This window comes from Egretta garzetta, unplaced genomic scaffold (genome assembly GCF_000687185.1).
Source record: "Egretta garzetta isolate BGI_Z169 unplaced genomic scaffold, ASM68718v1 scaffold156, whole genome shotgun sequence".
NCBI lineage: Eukaryota > Metazoa > Chordata > Aves > Pelecaniformes > Ardeidae > Egretta > Egretta garzetta.
The window spans coordinates 1211326-1228615 of NW_009260125.1; the positions used below are offsets into that span (position 1 = coordinate 1211326).

At 37.5% G+C, this 17290-nt stretch overlaps 1 protein-coding gene across 1 annotated transcript in view; it reads right to left on the reverse strand.

The window, feature by feature from the left end:
• The window catches only part of FBXL13 (F-box and leucine rich repeat protein 13), an 88211-nt gene extending 74771 nt beyond the window's left edge, over nucleotides 1-13440 (reverse strand). The window contains exons 1-7 of the mRNA XM_035896866.1: nucleotides 13326-13440; nucleotides 12244-12347; nucleotides 10163-10256; nucleotides 8729-8796; nucleotides 7086-7240; nucleotides 4798-4907; nucleotides 2683-2778 (exon numbers count right to left, since the gene is read on the reverse strand). Coding sequence (XP_035752759.1) covers nucleotides 2683-2778; nucleotides 4798-4907; nucleotides 7086-7240; nucleotides 8729-8796; nucleotides 10163-10256; nucleotides 12244-12323 — 603 coding nt within the window. The 5' untranslated portion in view covers nucleotides 12324-12347; nucleotides 13326-13440. The remainder of the gene's footprint in view (nucleotides 1-2682; nucleotides 2779-4797; nucleotides 4908-7085; nucleotides 7241-8728; nucleotides 8797-10162; nucleotides 10257-12243; nucleotides 12348-13325) is intronic.
• Between the last annotated feature and the right edge of the window lie 3850 nt (nucleotides 13441-17290).

The window sequence follows — 17290 nt, forward strand, 5'->3', positions numbered from 1 at the left end:
CTCCTCTGCCCTGGTGAGACCCCACCTGGAGTACTGTGTCCAGTTCTGGGCTCCCCGGTTCAAGAAAGATGAGGAACTCCTAGAAAGAGTCCAGAGGAGGGCAACTAGGATGATAAAGGGTCTGGAGCACCTCCCCTACGAGGAAAGGCTGAGAGAGTTGGGCTTGTTCAGCCTGAAGAAGACAACACTGAGAGGGGACCTTATCAACACGTACAAATATCTTAAGGGCAGAAGTCACGAGGATGGAAGCAGTCTGTTTGCAGTGGTGTCCAGCGACAGGACTAGGGGCAATGGGTGCAAACTGAAACATAAGAGGTTTCAGTTGAATATGAGGAAAAACTTCTTTACTCTAAGGGTGACGGAGCACTGGAACAGGCTGCCCAGGGAGGTTGTGGAGTTTCCTTCTCTGGAGATATTCAAGGCCCGCCTGGATGAAGTCCTGTGTAGAATGCTCTAGGAGAGCCTGCTTTAGCAGGGGGGTTGGACTAGATGATCTCCCGAGGTCCCTTCCAACCCTTGCGATTCTGTGATTCTGTAAACCAGTCTCAGATCTATGAGGACCACATGTACCACCAGTGGAATCCATACAGATAGCATCAGTAAGAATCAAAGCATGCTGTATTTTTGGTGAGCAAGATCCGCAAACTATGTACATGATTAAGCTTACAGATTCAAGTTTCCTGTGACATCAGTGGCATTATGCACATGCTTAAAACTAAGTATCTGCATTTGGGTTTTAGACTTCATTAGACAAAAACTGAATTTTGAGTTCACTGTAGTCCATACTACTTAAAAGAAAGACGTATCATGTTTTTCTGAAACATCACTTTGGTTTTGCAATGTTAAATTAATGGAAAAACATGATAGGACAAATTAAAGCCTAGATGGATGTACTCTTCGCTGGGTTAAAAACTGGCTGGATGGCCGAGCCCAGAGAGTCGTGGTGAATGGAGCTAAATCCAGTTGGCGGCCGGTCACAAGCGGTGTCCCGCAGGGCTCAGTTCTGGGGTCAGTCTTGTTTAATATCTTTATCAATGACCTGGATGAGGGGATTGAGTGTGCCCTCAGTAAATTTGCAGATGACACCAAACTGGGTGGCAGTGTTGATCTGCTTGAGGGGAGAAGAGCTCTGCAGAGAGACCTGGACAGGCTGCATCGATGGGCCGAGGCCAGCTGTATGAGGTTCAACAAGGCCAAGTGCCGCTGTATCAGGAATAGTGTGACCAGCAGGACAAGGGAAGTGATAGTGCCCCTGTACTCGGTGCTGGTGAGGCCGCACCTCGAATACTGTGTTCATTTTTGGGCCCCTCACTACAAGAAAGATGTTGCATTGCTGGAACATGTCCAGAGGAGAGCAACCAAGCTGGTGAGGGGTCTGGAACACAAGTCATACAAGGAGCGGCTGAGGGAACTGGGGTTGTTCAGTCTGGAGAAAAGGAGGCTGAGGGGAGACCTTATCGCCCTCTACAACTACCTGAAAGGAGGCTGTAGTGAGGTGGGGGTCAGTCTCTTCTCCCTGGTAACAGATGATAGGATGAGGGGGAATGGTTTGAAGCTGCACCAAGGCAGGTTTAGGCTAGACATTAGGAAAAACTTCTTCACCGAAAGGGTTGTCAGGCTCTGGAATGGGCTGCCCAGGGAGGTGGTAGAGTCCTCATCCCTGGAGGTATTTAAAAGGATAGATGAGGTGCTTAGGGACGTGGTTTAGTGGTGGGATGTCAGGGTTAGGTTAAAGGTTGGACTCGATGATCTCAAAAGTCTTTTCCAACCAAAGTGATTCTATGATTCTATGATTCTATGATAAAGCTTGTACATAAGAAGATAAAATGAAAACATTTTAGCAGTAGTTCCAATGTATTCCTCAACGGCAATTATTTTCAGCAACCAACCTATAATTTAGTTCAACTGGCCTCTACAACCGAAGGCCCCACAACCAGTAGTTAATAATTCTGTTCTTTTTCTAAAATTCTGCCTCAAATCAATCATCCTGCTTCTGGGTAGAACTACCTTCTCTTCTAGAAGTTAGCGTATTAACAACCTTGCGCTCTGTAAAGTTACATTTTATAAGGCTAGAAAAATACTGAACAAAGCAACCTTTTAAACAAACAAATTAATTTACACAAATTGAATAAAAATGTTTGGAAAGATATCTCTCCCTACACACTGTGCCCTTGCAGTAGATTCCTCTCCTCTCCTCTTGCTTTCTGGCCTAGCAGAAAGGAGCTGCATAATGTCCATACAGTCCACTCCATATTTTTAAGAAAATTAAACTGCTTTCTGTCACATTTGTGCCTTGGCTCATGAGCTTCTGTCACATTTGGGCCTTGGCTTATGACCTTCTATTTACTGCAAACAAACCCCTTTACTTCTTTCAGGAGTTCCACTCTTTACCTATCCTACAGATTTCCTGATTTCCTGTTCTCCTGTTTTGGGTTTCGCTCTTTCTTTTTCAGTCTCAGCTCAGAGAAGCTTCTGGATGTCAGGTGAGGGCATGCAGAATATGATCAGGTGCCACTGAAGGAAAGAACAGCATTACCATTCTTCAAAGGATTCCACCTGACTCCAAGTGAACCATATAAACAGGAACCTTCTTTTCCATTGCACAAACACACCCTTTTCAACAAAATGTGACTTATGAAATATACATATTAAAAATTAAAAAGAATGCCAACTATCACAAACCTGTAACAACGCTTTTTCTGGTAAATGGGATGTTTTATGTCTGACAGTAAGATCGTTTGATTCTAAACAATCTTTCTGACTTTCCTTTGCCAAACTCTGAAAAAAGATGGTACAAGAAAAGTACAATTTTATCTTAATTGCAGGTTCAAACACATTAAATATTCAAAAATGAAATTAAATTTGCTAAACTTAACTAGATATTCTCAAATCCCCATATAGTTACACATCTATGAATACTGTAACTGCTATTACTGAGAATAATCACAGTTTTAGGGTGCATCTTGTGATTTTGCATCGTAGCAATACAATATAGAAGCATAGGAGACCATCTGCATTTCCAAACTAAAACACTGTTAGTGTACTCAGTATGACAGAAATGTACTATTAGCACATGCAATTTTCTCAGACAAGTCATCAAAAGGTATCACTACTAAAATCTCTCTGACGTTATATATAACAACGTTATATTCTCAACACGGGAGTAACACTGAATCTCCTTTTTTGTCTTTTATTCTAGCTGTAGAAACAGAAGAGTTTCAGGGGTTATAAAATTGGTTTTTCATTTGAATATTAAAAAAAAAAAGGAGAAATTAGGAAGAAAGAAAATGAGAAGAAAGAAAACAGTGGGATGGGAAAGCCAGAAAGAGCAGAGCGAATGGAAATAATGAGCTTTAGATTGTAACTTGCCATTCTGAAAACTTATTTGCCCTTTAGTAGCAATGTGACTTCTTCTGGCCCATTAAGTTTAATACATATTATAATCATCAATTGTTTAATTCTGCATTCTAAAATCAATCCATGTCATCTCAGGTGCTCTGGATTTTCCAGGATATCCACAAAAGACTGGCAGATACTACACAGGACTGGCAGAGGCTTCTTGCTCTTCTCGAGCTGGAGGCCTGTCTGGTGTGGCCTTGCCTGAGATACCCCAGGGCACGCTGAATTGTCCAGAAACCTATGCTTAGGTGACTTAGTTGAACCCAAAATGCCTACAAAAGTGTACACAATCAAAAAATTATTCAGTTATATGCTTTCTGTTATATGCATTCTAATCTAATTATGCAAGTCAAACCAATCCTTGCAACTGCTATTAAGAATGGAAAGAATTTGAGAACATTATTCCCTAGGAATGCCCTGATACACTCCAGAAACGGGACCTCCTTCACGCACTCGATCTAGTCAGACTAACATTTTAAGATAACAACAAGAAAAGAGGAGGAAGAAAACATACAGGAAGGAGAAGACACAAAAATAAAAGAGTCTACCGACTAATTTGAGAGAACAGGGAATAAGCAGGACTAATAACAGGTTTACTCCAGGAAGGATTTGACAACTGGTGTCTGGCAGCCACCAACTGATAAATTGTGCACAGCTGGTTTCCACTCTGACTGTCCTACAGTAGGGGAGGGAAAAGGAGCTAAGCAGTGGGAGAGCTTTATCTGTGTGAGTGTGATTTTTGGAACCCCCATGCTATTAGCAGCAGACAGGTCTTACAGCTCCCACCTCTCCCCTTCCCCACATGGTATCTGCTGAGCATCCCACCAAGCTACGGCATTCTCTTCCTTGGCAGGAAGAACCTTCCCAGAAATGAGAAAAGCCCTGTTTTTCACAGTGAGACCAGATAGGGCTGCTAGCAGTGGGGCATATGGGGCTGTCCATGTGCTGCCTACTCTCAGGTGATCACAGTTTTGGTTACCCCACACTTCTGGGGTGGAAATAAGGTTACTGAGGCTTCTCCTCATGCTGCAGGAATCTACACCTCTTGGATTCTGGTGGCAGGGATCCAGAGACATCATATTTATTGATTACAATCTCAACTGGTAATACTACCCCTAAGACATCAGCCACCTGATCCAAGCCAGCTAGATCACTGATAATATACAACAACACTCAATCCCTTTTGCTGTTTAAGATATGACCAAACTTTTACTTGTAGAATGAAGAGGTAACGATCTGCTTCCTATAACACTGTAAGTACTAAATAGCAGTATTAGTAGCAGTACACTAAAATGCTTCATTTAATATTGCTAGAGATGCTTTTCCATGGCGGGTGGAATTAATGGAGTTAATCTTTAATCACTGAGCTTACTATATTTAAAGTATTATACTGCATACCTCAAAATACGCTTTTGTTTTCAAAGAACTGTGGGCCTCTGCATGCCAAGCTTTCACGACAGCATTTAAATATATTTTGGTAAAGATCTGTTGCAGTCTCTTTGCTGCCACTGAAAATATACATAATTATAACCAATTTGAGGACTACAAGTAAAAACTAGTATGTCATTGAAATGCTTTAGATGAACGACTGTCTAACAAATTAAATTTCAATAAAATAGTTATTCAATTCAGCTTCTCTAAGGAAACAAGTAACAATATTTTATAATAGATATAATTAAGACCATTGCAATAGGATTTTAAGTTAGAGAGAAAGGCATAAACATGACATATTTCCAGTTTATCAGAATTGTGTATAAAAGATTACTGATCTACAGTTTGATCTACCAAATTACCCAATAATTTCACAGAGCTTGGAGGTGCAAGATGTATACAGACCTCAGTGAAAAAAAAAAACAATAACAAAACTTTACTAATGTTTCAGATGGCATAGAAGTCAAAAGTTGTAAGAATAAATCCAGTAAAGTCAAGTGCTAAGTGTTACACCAATGTTATACATAGAACAGTAGAGCAGCTTATGAAGGATCACATGTTCATTATGAATTAACATAAACATATAAAAAAATTACTTTTAAGAAAAGTTTGGAAGGAACCGAATTTTCTTTAGTCATGCACAAAAAAAAAAAAAGAATGGGGAATACTATAATGGTCCTTCTCTATGTAAAAGGTGTTACAAATGCAATCGAAATAAAATGTTCTTCACAGACACTGAAATAAAAACAAGAGGAAATAAGTGCAATTTTCTGCAAAAACTGCAATAAGCTACAAAGGGAGCTGAGAGACTCGATACTTTCAGGAACATACAGCTGTTTAAGGAGCTTAGCCCTGTATAAGTGTACACTTTACACTTTAATTACAAACTTCGATAACTTTTTAGGCTATACAACCAGTAAGGTACAGAAACTGAAAATATTTGCAAAGCAAATGCCTACAAAATAATACCAAATTTTCATTGCCCAAGGGAGGAAGGCAAAAGTTCTCAGGATTGCAAAGGAAGTCCAAACTGCATCTACATTAATTTGCTCTGACTTTCATCAATCAGGATCTAACAGCCCACTGGCCTGCCCCTTTAATTCATTCCCACAACACACTGTTCACTCTTCAGCATCTTCCACAGATCACTCCTTCATTGGTTGTGTTCATAGTACAGTAGAGTTCTACAATAAGCAGATCCCCTAAGTGATCAAATTTTATTTCAGAATAAAAGACCCACTTTTTTTTTTTTTAATTCTTTACCATTCCAGCAACCTCGTTTATGGTGCAATCCCACAAACAGCTATATTGGTACTAGTCAAAAGTCAACAAACAGTCACACAGCCAAGAATGACTGGATGGCATTTCTCCATACATCAGCTTTGTCATGGAAGGAAATATATTGCACAACAATGCCCTCTAGATGTCTCCTCCTCTGCTTCTGTGAATTTAAGATTAATGAAATTTGCCTTGGCTGAAAGTAATATTTAGAAGAGAATATAAAATGAAGTAATAAAAAAGAACAGGAAGTCCCTGAAAACTGCCTAGGGGAGTGAGACAATACCCCGGGCCTGCGGCTCTGTAAGAGCAATGTGTGAGTTGTACATAACTGCCTGAGCTCAAACTCAAAGCTATAGGTAGTGCTTTTGGCCCATTCTTTATTTTTATGAAACTTCTGTCTGGGTGGACTTGGGTTAACAGCGTCTATGTTCACAGCTGCTGCTGTGTGGAGACATTTAAAAAAACCCATTCCTGCAGGATCCATGGAACACAGTCTCAGGCAGAATGAACAAAGCATTTACTTTTTCTGTTTTCCAACTTTTTAAATTTTATTTTGATCTTCACTCCTTCCCCACCTCTCATCATACATTCCCTCTAACTGAAGCCAAGACTCCAGCTCTATGATCCTTCCTGTTTTATCCCTATCACTGTACTCTTCACCTCCCAGACAAGCATCCCGACTCACCCCACCCTGTCCTTCTGTACCCTAACACCTCCCAAGCCTGCTATGCACCAGCATCACTGCTCAGTCTCTAGAGAAGAGTACCAGCACCACCTGTCCTAGCAAAGAATACAGGGAACTGCCTCTCACGGCATTCATGGCACCAAGTTCCCACAGGTCAACCAATGAATGGCATCCTGCAAAAAGATAGCTAGATAAATTGTTGGACCAAGCACATTTAATTTACACAGCATAATTTTCTTTTATATAACATGTATTTTTTGTCATATGCAAAGCAGCTATATAGACTTACATGTCATTTTTTCCTTATGAATCTGCACCCAGACGCCCCACTTCTGTATAATTACTCTTAATATTTGGACGTTATAATGGACTTCTGCTAGAGCCATCTTCTGCTGTGCCTGTTTTCTTTTGTTCTTTCTCAGCAGATTATATTTCATCCATTCTCTGAATTTTAAAACAGAATGAGCAACTTAACGTGTTTCCTGACCTGAATGAAGCAATATCTATAGAACGCTGCAATTTGCTGTAAAATACAAAGCAGTCAAGCTCAAGAACATAAACTTCTGAATAGAACTGATGTTTGTTATACAAAACAATTTAAAAGCCCTAGATGCATGCATTTACTTAAGTGCTATTTACATTTTCTTGGCAATATAAATAAAAATTAATATAATAGAATACAAATTAAATTTCTATCTTAACAATTTTAGCCTTTGGTAAAAATCCCATTTCTCTTCTAAGCTAAGTAATAAGAAATAATGAGATTCAGAACAAAAAATGTATTTCAAATTAATCATATGTCACTGATACATTAAAATACACCATCTCTCCATATCTGATTTGCTGGAAAGACTACTGAATAAATCAGACTTTACATGGCTACTTTCATTTGCCAAAATCTCTCTCATTTCAAATAATAATAATAAAAAAAATCATTTCATATATTTGGGAGCAATTATAAATGGAACAATCTACCATTTCAGTCCAACTTCTATGATAATTAAACAAAACTGTTAGCTCAATCTTCAAAATGCTGCTGTAAAGGAAAAAGGAATAATCTTCCGTGTCCCTGGTGTATAATACACCTGCATAAAAAAAAAGTATTTCTCTTGTACCAAGGAACACGCAAGTAGTAGGAAAATATTTCTAGTAGGAAGGATTATGAAGTACTGGAATAAACTGCCTGCAGAGATTGTCATGTCTCCAACACCTGTGATTTTTAAGATGACTAAAACCAGCCTAGACAAAGGCTAACCACAGTATAGCTTGAAAATCTTCACCTTCCTACCAATCCTGTGATTCTGTGGTTCTTAGAAAGGATTTGCACCAGTGGTCCTAACAGAATTGTACCTCCTATATAATTAGCATTGTACGCTTTTCAAAACAAAATAGCCCAAACTTATCTATCCTAACTGAAGGATCATTAAATTTTGATACACGTTTATAACAAAGAAATCAGTGAACATGTTTTTTTATTGTGATTATCATATTTTAAAACATATCTATGTATTATCCCCATTTTAAAAGGATAAACTGGATTACATTAAGTATGAGTTACCTAATCCCAAGCATAAAGGCAACCAATAAAAGAGCGGAAGAGAATCTAGATCTTTTACTTTCAGACCCAAATGCAAACTATCCTTTTATTCATGGGTACACTACCATATTACTGGCAAATAGAGCTGATCAAAGTGCAGGAATGTCAAAGGACCTTGTTCAGGTCTGGAACAGGAAGAAACTCAGAACTGACTAGTTTTAACATAGAATATTGCTGAAGAAAAATAAAGCCAAATCAAAGTTTCTAATCTCTCTTCATGTTGTTCTATTAAAATGAAAAGCTTTTCGTCACCCAAAGGAACTACATAAACATTCCTTTGGTAAAAGATTTTTCCTAAGATGTTGCTGAGGTATACGTAAAATGCATATACTTACCCAAAATACAGCTTCATTAAGTTTCTGCTATAAAAGTCCCATGCTTTGGCACATAATTCTTCAGTCATCTAAAAAAATCATTTATGACATTAGCACACAGAACAGTGCTGCACTATGAATATTTAAAAATCAGACAAAAATATGGAATCTTGTACTTCCCATATTGATTGGTATTTATTTTAAAGAGATGAATATTCAAGTATAATTTTCTGTGTATAGCTAGAAGTACTTTGCTACCAAATTACACCTCTGTTTTTACACACAGAAGTTAAAGGAAAAGGTAATTAGCATATGAAACAGAACAAATACGTGTACTTGAGAGAAAGCTCAATAAATTAAATTCAGTCTTTCATCCCTCATCTCCACTCTTTTATTGATCAGCTGTATCCAGCATTTAAGCATATTAAGCAAATACTTTAGTGACTCTTTGCAAAAACCTTTTCATGACCCACTGCTACGTAAACTATTTACCATGATTCTAACTCATTGGTATTCTAATAATTCTGTTTGAACGTCTACAAAATCAAAATTGTGTAAGACTATGGGCTAGGTATATCCTTGTAAAAGAAAATATGGTCCTTTGAATGTGCAAATAACAATTGAGCCTCAGAAAATATTATTTTTTATCTCATTCGTTGTTCTTAATCCTAAGAAAATCTTTGAGAGGATTTGACCGTGACACATTTGTATATTTATACATACATTGTATAAATCAACCATTCTACTTTTAGACTGATTAATGCAATATTTGAGTGGTTGGTAAAAAAGGAAAGAGCTCAGATGAAATTGCAGTAAACTCACACAGTACAGATGTACTACAAGAAGACAAAATTGAGTAAGATCTACAGGGGCAACTAAGAGAAAAATCTGGCCATGCTGCATGCCAACTTACTGACTAAACTGCTTAGAATGCTTCCTTACATGGTGATACAGCTACTTTCTTCTTCTCTGAATGTTTTAAAATTACAGTATTTCTTCTCTACAGGTGATTTTTTTTAATCAGTAAACCCAAAATGTTTACATCCTTATTGCTTTATGTACAACAGTACTGCATTTAACTGTAACTATTAATTGTTAGCGTTGATAGCATTTTCCAGTATTTATTGGTTGAAGTGTAATTTTAGGAATCAACCGAAGTAAAACTAAATAATGGATAGAAAAAACATGCTATTGAAACTAGATTCATGTTTATGTGGAACTCATTTTTAAATTATGACCAAGTATGAAACAGGAAGCACTTGGTCCCTACCACACACCTGGATGACATTAGTTGTTGGATACAAATCAGTATCAATAGAAAGAAATGTGAAGTATCATATTCCTTGCATTAGCTATAGAACAGTAACACGAGAAAACTTAAAACCAGAATATGAATATTCTGTATTATGATTTGTTCACAGCATAGAGTTACTGCAAATGTTCAATGATTTTTACCAGTTGTTCACCGTCTAGTCCAAAAACAGCGTTCAGGTAAGTTTCTGAAATCCTCTTTAATTTTGGGTATAAAGACAGATCAATACACATATACCTTTAAAAGAGAAGTAAAATATATTAGCCATACCAGATTACCCAAAGGAAAATGCATCTTTTCTCTGTGCCTAACAGATTATAGTTACACGTTATGGTATCATATGTTATTACTAAAAAATAAGACCTATATCACTTTCATTACAAATACCTATAGCAGCCATTTTTAAAAAGTGTTTACAAAATATGAAAACAAATTATCATGTTTTATTGCTAGTTTTACAGTTATATTGAAATACTGCGTACATGAGAGCTTAATACATTCCACGTAATATCTGTTTTGGCCCTTTGAAATTACAGCTTCTTCACATTGCAAAAGATGCCTATTTTCCTAACATTAACCATGACTTTGTCCATTATATTCCCTTCCCTCTTTTTTCCAGCTCTCATCCCTCAGGTTTTCTAGCTCCCATCTAAATAGATCAGTAGTGCCTTTTGGGGTCAGGTTTAATCCAGTGATGAACACCGCAATTTTCTGACAATGATGAGGCATTTTACAGAACTCAGTATCTCAACAGAACAGTCCCTTACTAAAAAGTTGTATCAGTGACAGCACACCTACTTAACCTGAACTCTAAAAAATTATACTGTATAGGCTTTAGGTGTAACACAGGATTTAATTTGTATTGAATTAACACTTCCCATCTCCTTCCTGTACAAAGTTCTTTTGCTCCCCAGCAGAGTTTTTGCCTCCAGGCATCCTTACTGTTATGAAATTTTGTTCACCTTTTTTCTTATCTTCTTATTCCCTTAACACTACAATCTCAGCAGAACAACTTCTCAATATTTAAAGACTTCTTGCAGCGTAATCCTGATGATATCCTAAAACATCAGGCTTGATTATTGCACAGCTGTGACACCTACAAATGAAACTGCATTCTTGGATGAACTCCAGTGAGTAAAAAAAGAGGGTACTCCATCTTCTTAGTGATACATGTCAATGGAGATTGTAGCAGTTGCTCTTCCCTCTGTACCAACTGAAGTTTTTTCCTCATATTCAAAACCTTCAGTGGAACAGAGTTCATAAACCTCAAAGATGGCATATTTACAAAACCCAACTTTTATTGAAACACACCCGAAACATGAAATCACTGAATTATACGTGCAAGTTAAAGAAGGAGAGGAAGTAACTTCCACAGGAGCTGCATCAACAGTAATGAATATGCTTCAAAAAAAGGTAAGAACATATGATCTCACAATGTTCAAAACTAATGCAAAACTCGGTGTCTTATTTTCTGCACAGTAAGCTAAGAATGTACACACTTTCTCTCTTTTGTCAGGTACAGACTAACTATAAATTAATCAAGGGGTTTTTTTTCTAACAGTGAGCAAAAAGCACTAACAAGTCTGAGAAAAGCACTTGCTGTGAAACATATTTTTAAAAATTCAGATGGCATTTTTAGCCTGTAGAAGCTGCACCTATTTGAGAGACCAAAGCCTACTCCCACTTAAGTCAATCACAATATTCTCCAAGATTCCAGTGTGAACAGCACTAAATCCTTAGTCTTTTTTATCTCATGCTCTGATGACTTCACTTAAAAGGGTGAAAGAACACACAGAGAAGAGAAAAAATGAGAAATACTACCATTAATGATTCAGTCCTTGAAGGCCACACCCCTTGTTCATATAGGTAAATATACCATGGGCAGCAATGAAGTTATAACAAGTATCACTACCTACATTTTGATTACCACAAAAGTAAGGGTTTAATATATTAACTAAAAAAAAAGGAGCATATTCATTAGACAACAGATATATTCGTTAGATAAAAAAACCCATAGATATCAAAAGAAAAATATTTTCTATGTTTTTAGAAGACATTTTCTTACTGTATTTGCAGTATCATACGTCATTAATATTTACAAAAAAAGCAGTATTAACATTTAACTTGTAGTCTACACAGTAGATGCTGTGCCATTCCCATGCTTTAAAAGTTCACGTTCAGTATTATAAACCACAGAGCACACACACAAACATTTAGTATGTACCGTAAGACAGCATCTAATCCCTTTTCCATTATTTCTCTGAGCTTTTCTTCCAAAAAGGTAAGTGGATCTTCTGGACGCATAACAATTACACCACAAAGCAGCACCTGCAAAAAAGAAACTGCAAATTAATGCCTTTGTGTTAAGAGCAAAGTAGCATCTAGACATGAAACTGTTAAAATAAATACAAGTTTACCAGCATCTTTTAAAATATTGTAAAATAGAAGTATTTCTTTTTATCACTTACCTTCCCTCTCATTCCATTTTTAAAGGTAATATTGCACGTATCAGCGTATTTCAATTGCTAGACTTCAAAGCACTGGGTTTAGGATAGTAATAAAATATGTGGTATTTCTTTAACAATTCCTACTAAGAATTTCATTGGGTTTCATGTGCATTAAAGAAAGAATATATGGAAGATTGGATAATTTTATTTACTTAATGAAACACAGAATTTAAAACAATATTAATCCTATGTAGTAAAGAGTATGTTGAATGGGAAGCATGACCAGAAATTGATCTTGTAACCAGTAACCTGCCTGCCCTGCTCTCTGGACAGAACTTTGAGCAACCTGACCTACTGAAAGATGTGGTTGGACTAGATGATCTTTGAAGGTTCCTTCCAACCCAAACTGTTCTATGATTTCATGGCTCTATGATTCTAAGTTAAAACCAATATGAAAAGGCAAAGAAAAAATATTTCTTTATGCACAGACACAAAGAAAGACAACTGTCTTCAGTTTAGACACCTTGAATATTTGTAACACTAATCAACACACTGATTCCAACCTTAGCATCTCTTCCATCTTCGTAACAAAAATGTAATTTGCAAGGTGTATCTTGATGGTTGACAATATTAAGAAAATATTATAAATCCATCACTTACTATTTTAGTTCATGAAAAATAAAATAATTTTAAATAACATACAGGCAGTTAAACAGCTTTCATCACAAATTTTCCTATGGACAGATTTCCCAAAGCCAATCCCAATGTTGGTCAGCTACTCCCTCTGCTGGATTAAGCCAGTGCGTGTCTGCCATATGAATGCCATTTTTTATTATTTCAAGTTTTGTTTATTGTTTACCTTTTTGTTTTCCTTTTTCAAACAAACAACTTTTTTTTTTCCTTCGGATGTTCTGAAAGGTCTCCAACACAGGAAATTCAAACTATTCAACCATATACTGGAGTGCAAGGGCTCTGTTTAACATTTGAATATTCCTTTATAAAACATAAATAAAGAAGGAATTGTAACACCTGGTCTTGCAAACCTCATTCAGGTACTCTTCAGTGATGCTTGGGCCAGGTGTAAAACTGAAAAACAATTAAGCCGAACCTGTATAAGTCTGGCTATTTCTATTAGACTTCTACAAGATTCTGAGCAGTCTAAAAGTGTCCATCTACCATTTTTCTCAACCTGTAATTTTATTTATTCCTAACATTAAACAACTAAAAGTATACCCATACGTCAAATGATCATTAGTCACATATCATCACAATCCCCAGCTAACCAACTACCACATAAGTATTAAAAAAAATATATCAAAACCACTGCTACAGTGCAACTAAGTTATCAGGCTAGAATCAAATGTTTAGGTCAGTTTTGAAATGAACTGCTTCTATTCATCAGTCTGAAAAATCAATCTGTTATTTAAAAGTTCACAAAGGAAAAGTCCTAAAATTGTGCAGCATTCAGTTTAAAGCTCAGTAATGGAAGAACCATTTTTAGCCTCCCTTCCTGTGTACACTTCGCAACTGTTAAAAATACATTCATACCTACTTATATAAATTCTTATTCCTTATTCATGTGTGAAACAGAGCTCTGGAGAAATCAGCATATTCATCATCTGAATAAAATATTCGATACTGATATCCAACAAGTTTTACAAACTCTTCAGCTATAACATTTTTTTGTCATTGAAATTACCTCAGTACACAGAGCAACAGTTTTGTTGATGTTAACAGCCATTCTCTAAACAGTAACTTCCATTTATTTCCAACATCCAATAGACAGCATGACTGGGTGGCATGGATGCTGACTATCAGCTGTGCCTTAGAAAATATTCCCTCAGAGGATGAAGAAACATCCATGTCTTGTCCATGAAGTTTTCCAAAGCAAAAAGTTTCAAGACCTAAGTTCTATGCCTCAAAATTCAGGTAATCTAAACACAATATATTAATTTGTACCAAAAATTCTTAACAGTGGTATATTTTTGTCATTTTCTCTCACTCCTAGTCCTGGACAAATCAACACAGCATCTACTCAATAGCAATTTAACAGAGATATAACAAGCTTTAAACTTAATGATTCTCCCAAACCCCATAAGCTATCCAGAATCAGCAGATGCCATTGAGTGTAGTTTTGTTAACAACTCCTGCTGTTTTCTTGCAAACCCTGCTTTTCCAGAAGCACCTACTAAAATCAAGAGACTGTATGTTTTCCTGTTGCATATCAAAAAAAATGAACTAAACAGGCTCCACAAAGACTCTCTTTTCTGTGAAGCTTGGATAAAAGACCCTGACTGTGGTTGGTTTTGATGTGTTGTGACTACTGCCTTTCCCCGCTCACCAATAATGATCTTACTGTGTCTTTGTGGGTTTTGTGCCCATTTGTGTTTCTTACGTCCATTTGCTGACTCACCATCAGCTTATAAGGCACTCGGGCAGGGAGTATCTTTTGATAAAGGTACAGCACCTAGCACAACATAGTATCCTGAGCCACTACCTAGGTTTCTAAGCATTATGATGATAATGACTATTACAAGAAGTAGGACGTGAGATCAATATACAAAAAAATTTACCAAGATATGAATTTTGTTATCTTGATTCCTTGCTACAAATGTGTTACTTCCCAGCCTCATAATTCCAGCGCTGAAGATGCACTGTTCACTGTAAATTCAAATTACCATTTATGCATTTTAGCTATTCCATAACACCTTGCTTAAATGTCAATGCGGTGTTACAAATACTATGTATTATTATTTCATGTCTACCTGCAATAAGAGACTATACCCTAAAACCAGATGCATTTTGCAAAGGCAGTAAAAGCCTGCCATCCCCGGGAGGAGTTCTAGCAAGGGGGGCAGCAGCCCAAAGCAGCCAATTAACAGTGATAACAAAACTGATGCAAAACTGTGGCAAAAGAGTTCTCAACTTTGTCTCTTCCAGAGACCCAGAAAGTCTGGCCTGCCGCTGCTATTCTCATGAGGGGAAGAGGAGGAGGAGGGTGTGCAAAACACATAATGAGGCCGGGACTGGCCATGAGCTTCAGCCTTCCACCAACCCAGAGCAGAAAACCTGGCTTCTCTCAAAGGCTTCTTTCTCTCTCCCAGCCAAAACCCCACTCCTCTTTCTACCAGTTTAGCCATTCACCCTTCACGACAAAATTCTTTTGGGTCATACGTCAGAAAAATCTTGAGCCAGCTCTGCGTCCATATTTAACGTTAGCATTGTAAGAATACAGCTACTAACAACAGTGAAATTCGTCACGTGCGTAGCGTTTGCAGGATTACAGTTTGCCTGACTTTTTATGGGTATGGTTTAAAAGTAAATCTGGATGAGAACTGAAAGAGAGAAATCAGACAGGAATGAAAGACTCAGACGCAGCGGGGAACCCCAAATTATTTGGACACAATTATTTGGACTCCAACTGTGTTTGGACCGTGTCCAAACAACAACCTAATCATAAAAAAACTTTAGTAAACGACTGTTTTAGAACTCAATATCCTTAACTTTGAGAATATATGTATCAATGTTCATAGGCCTCAGCTGAGCTTTGATGTTCCTTAATACAGGAACCAGCATCATCTCATTTATCTTCACACCAAGCATATTGTAACTTCATAAAGCAATTAAAATGTAATAAAATGAAATAAGAAATAAGGCTAGATATCAGCATGCACCAACCTCTAAGAAACAAGAAACAAATGATAAAAAGATCTTACACAGGCTAATCTTCAGCTGGTTTTCTTTTAAGAAACTCCTTTTAATCTTAACCTCATTGCTTCCATTTTTAGTTTATTAACTAAATGCCATTGTTGCTATAAAGGTATTTATAAATTTTGCTTGGAAATGTAAATATGAGCTATTTTTGAAGTGTTGAATCAAGAAATACACCTCACGCAGACACAACTTATCTTTTGTTTTTCTGTGCTTAAAAAAACTGAGAATGATCAAAAGAAAGGCTCTCAGGAGAGGCAGTCTGTGTGGCAGTCCTGCTCTACAATTATTATAATTGGTTCAAGATTTCTTTATTGTCTCCATGGAAATCCTGGCTGTAATAGCTGCTTGCAAACGGGGCCTGGTTTTGGTAGCTTAAAAGTATCGGGATGTCTTTTAAAATTTGTGCATTATGCCTTTCTTTGTTTCAAAGAAACTGAAAAACAACTGCTGCAGATGTTGAAACAGGCGGAGGTAAATGTGACAGAGATAAACAGGGAAGTTAAAAGAAATACAGAGAATCAGGTAAGAATCCTAAAGGCAAACCCACCGTTTACCCCGCAGTCCCTCACGTTGTGACAGTTTTACTCTCTAACACCTCATGGAAGTTTATTTACTCCTGAGACAATAAATATCTAATGCACCAAAATCTGAAACATGGTCCACCGCCTTCTTTACCTTTGACAGGCCATTAAAAACCACCGACTGTACCCACAGCGCTCGAAAAGGAGGGAACTATCCCGCTGAAATCTAGAGGTACTTTTGTAATTAAAACTCAAGAATTTAACCAAATCTAGGGAGGGTGCCAGTGCACTTCACTGCGTTTGCCTTCAGTTTGAGTTTAAATATGGATTAAGAAGCAGAATTACCTTGTTCCACCTTGTTTCTGTATTTAAAGTTTTTGTAAACTGTCTGCAGCAAGCTATTAGCAAAAGGAGAGCAGACACATGCCCCGCACCAGCGGAGCGCAGCGTGAGGGCTGTGAAATGCCCTGCCCAACGCTGAGGGACCCACCGAGCCGGTACCGGGGCACTGCCGAGGGGTACGGGGGGCCCTTCGTTGGGGATCGCCTCCCTCCCACGGATACTACCGCGGGAGTTTGTGGCCCCACCG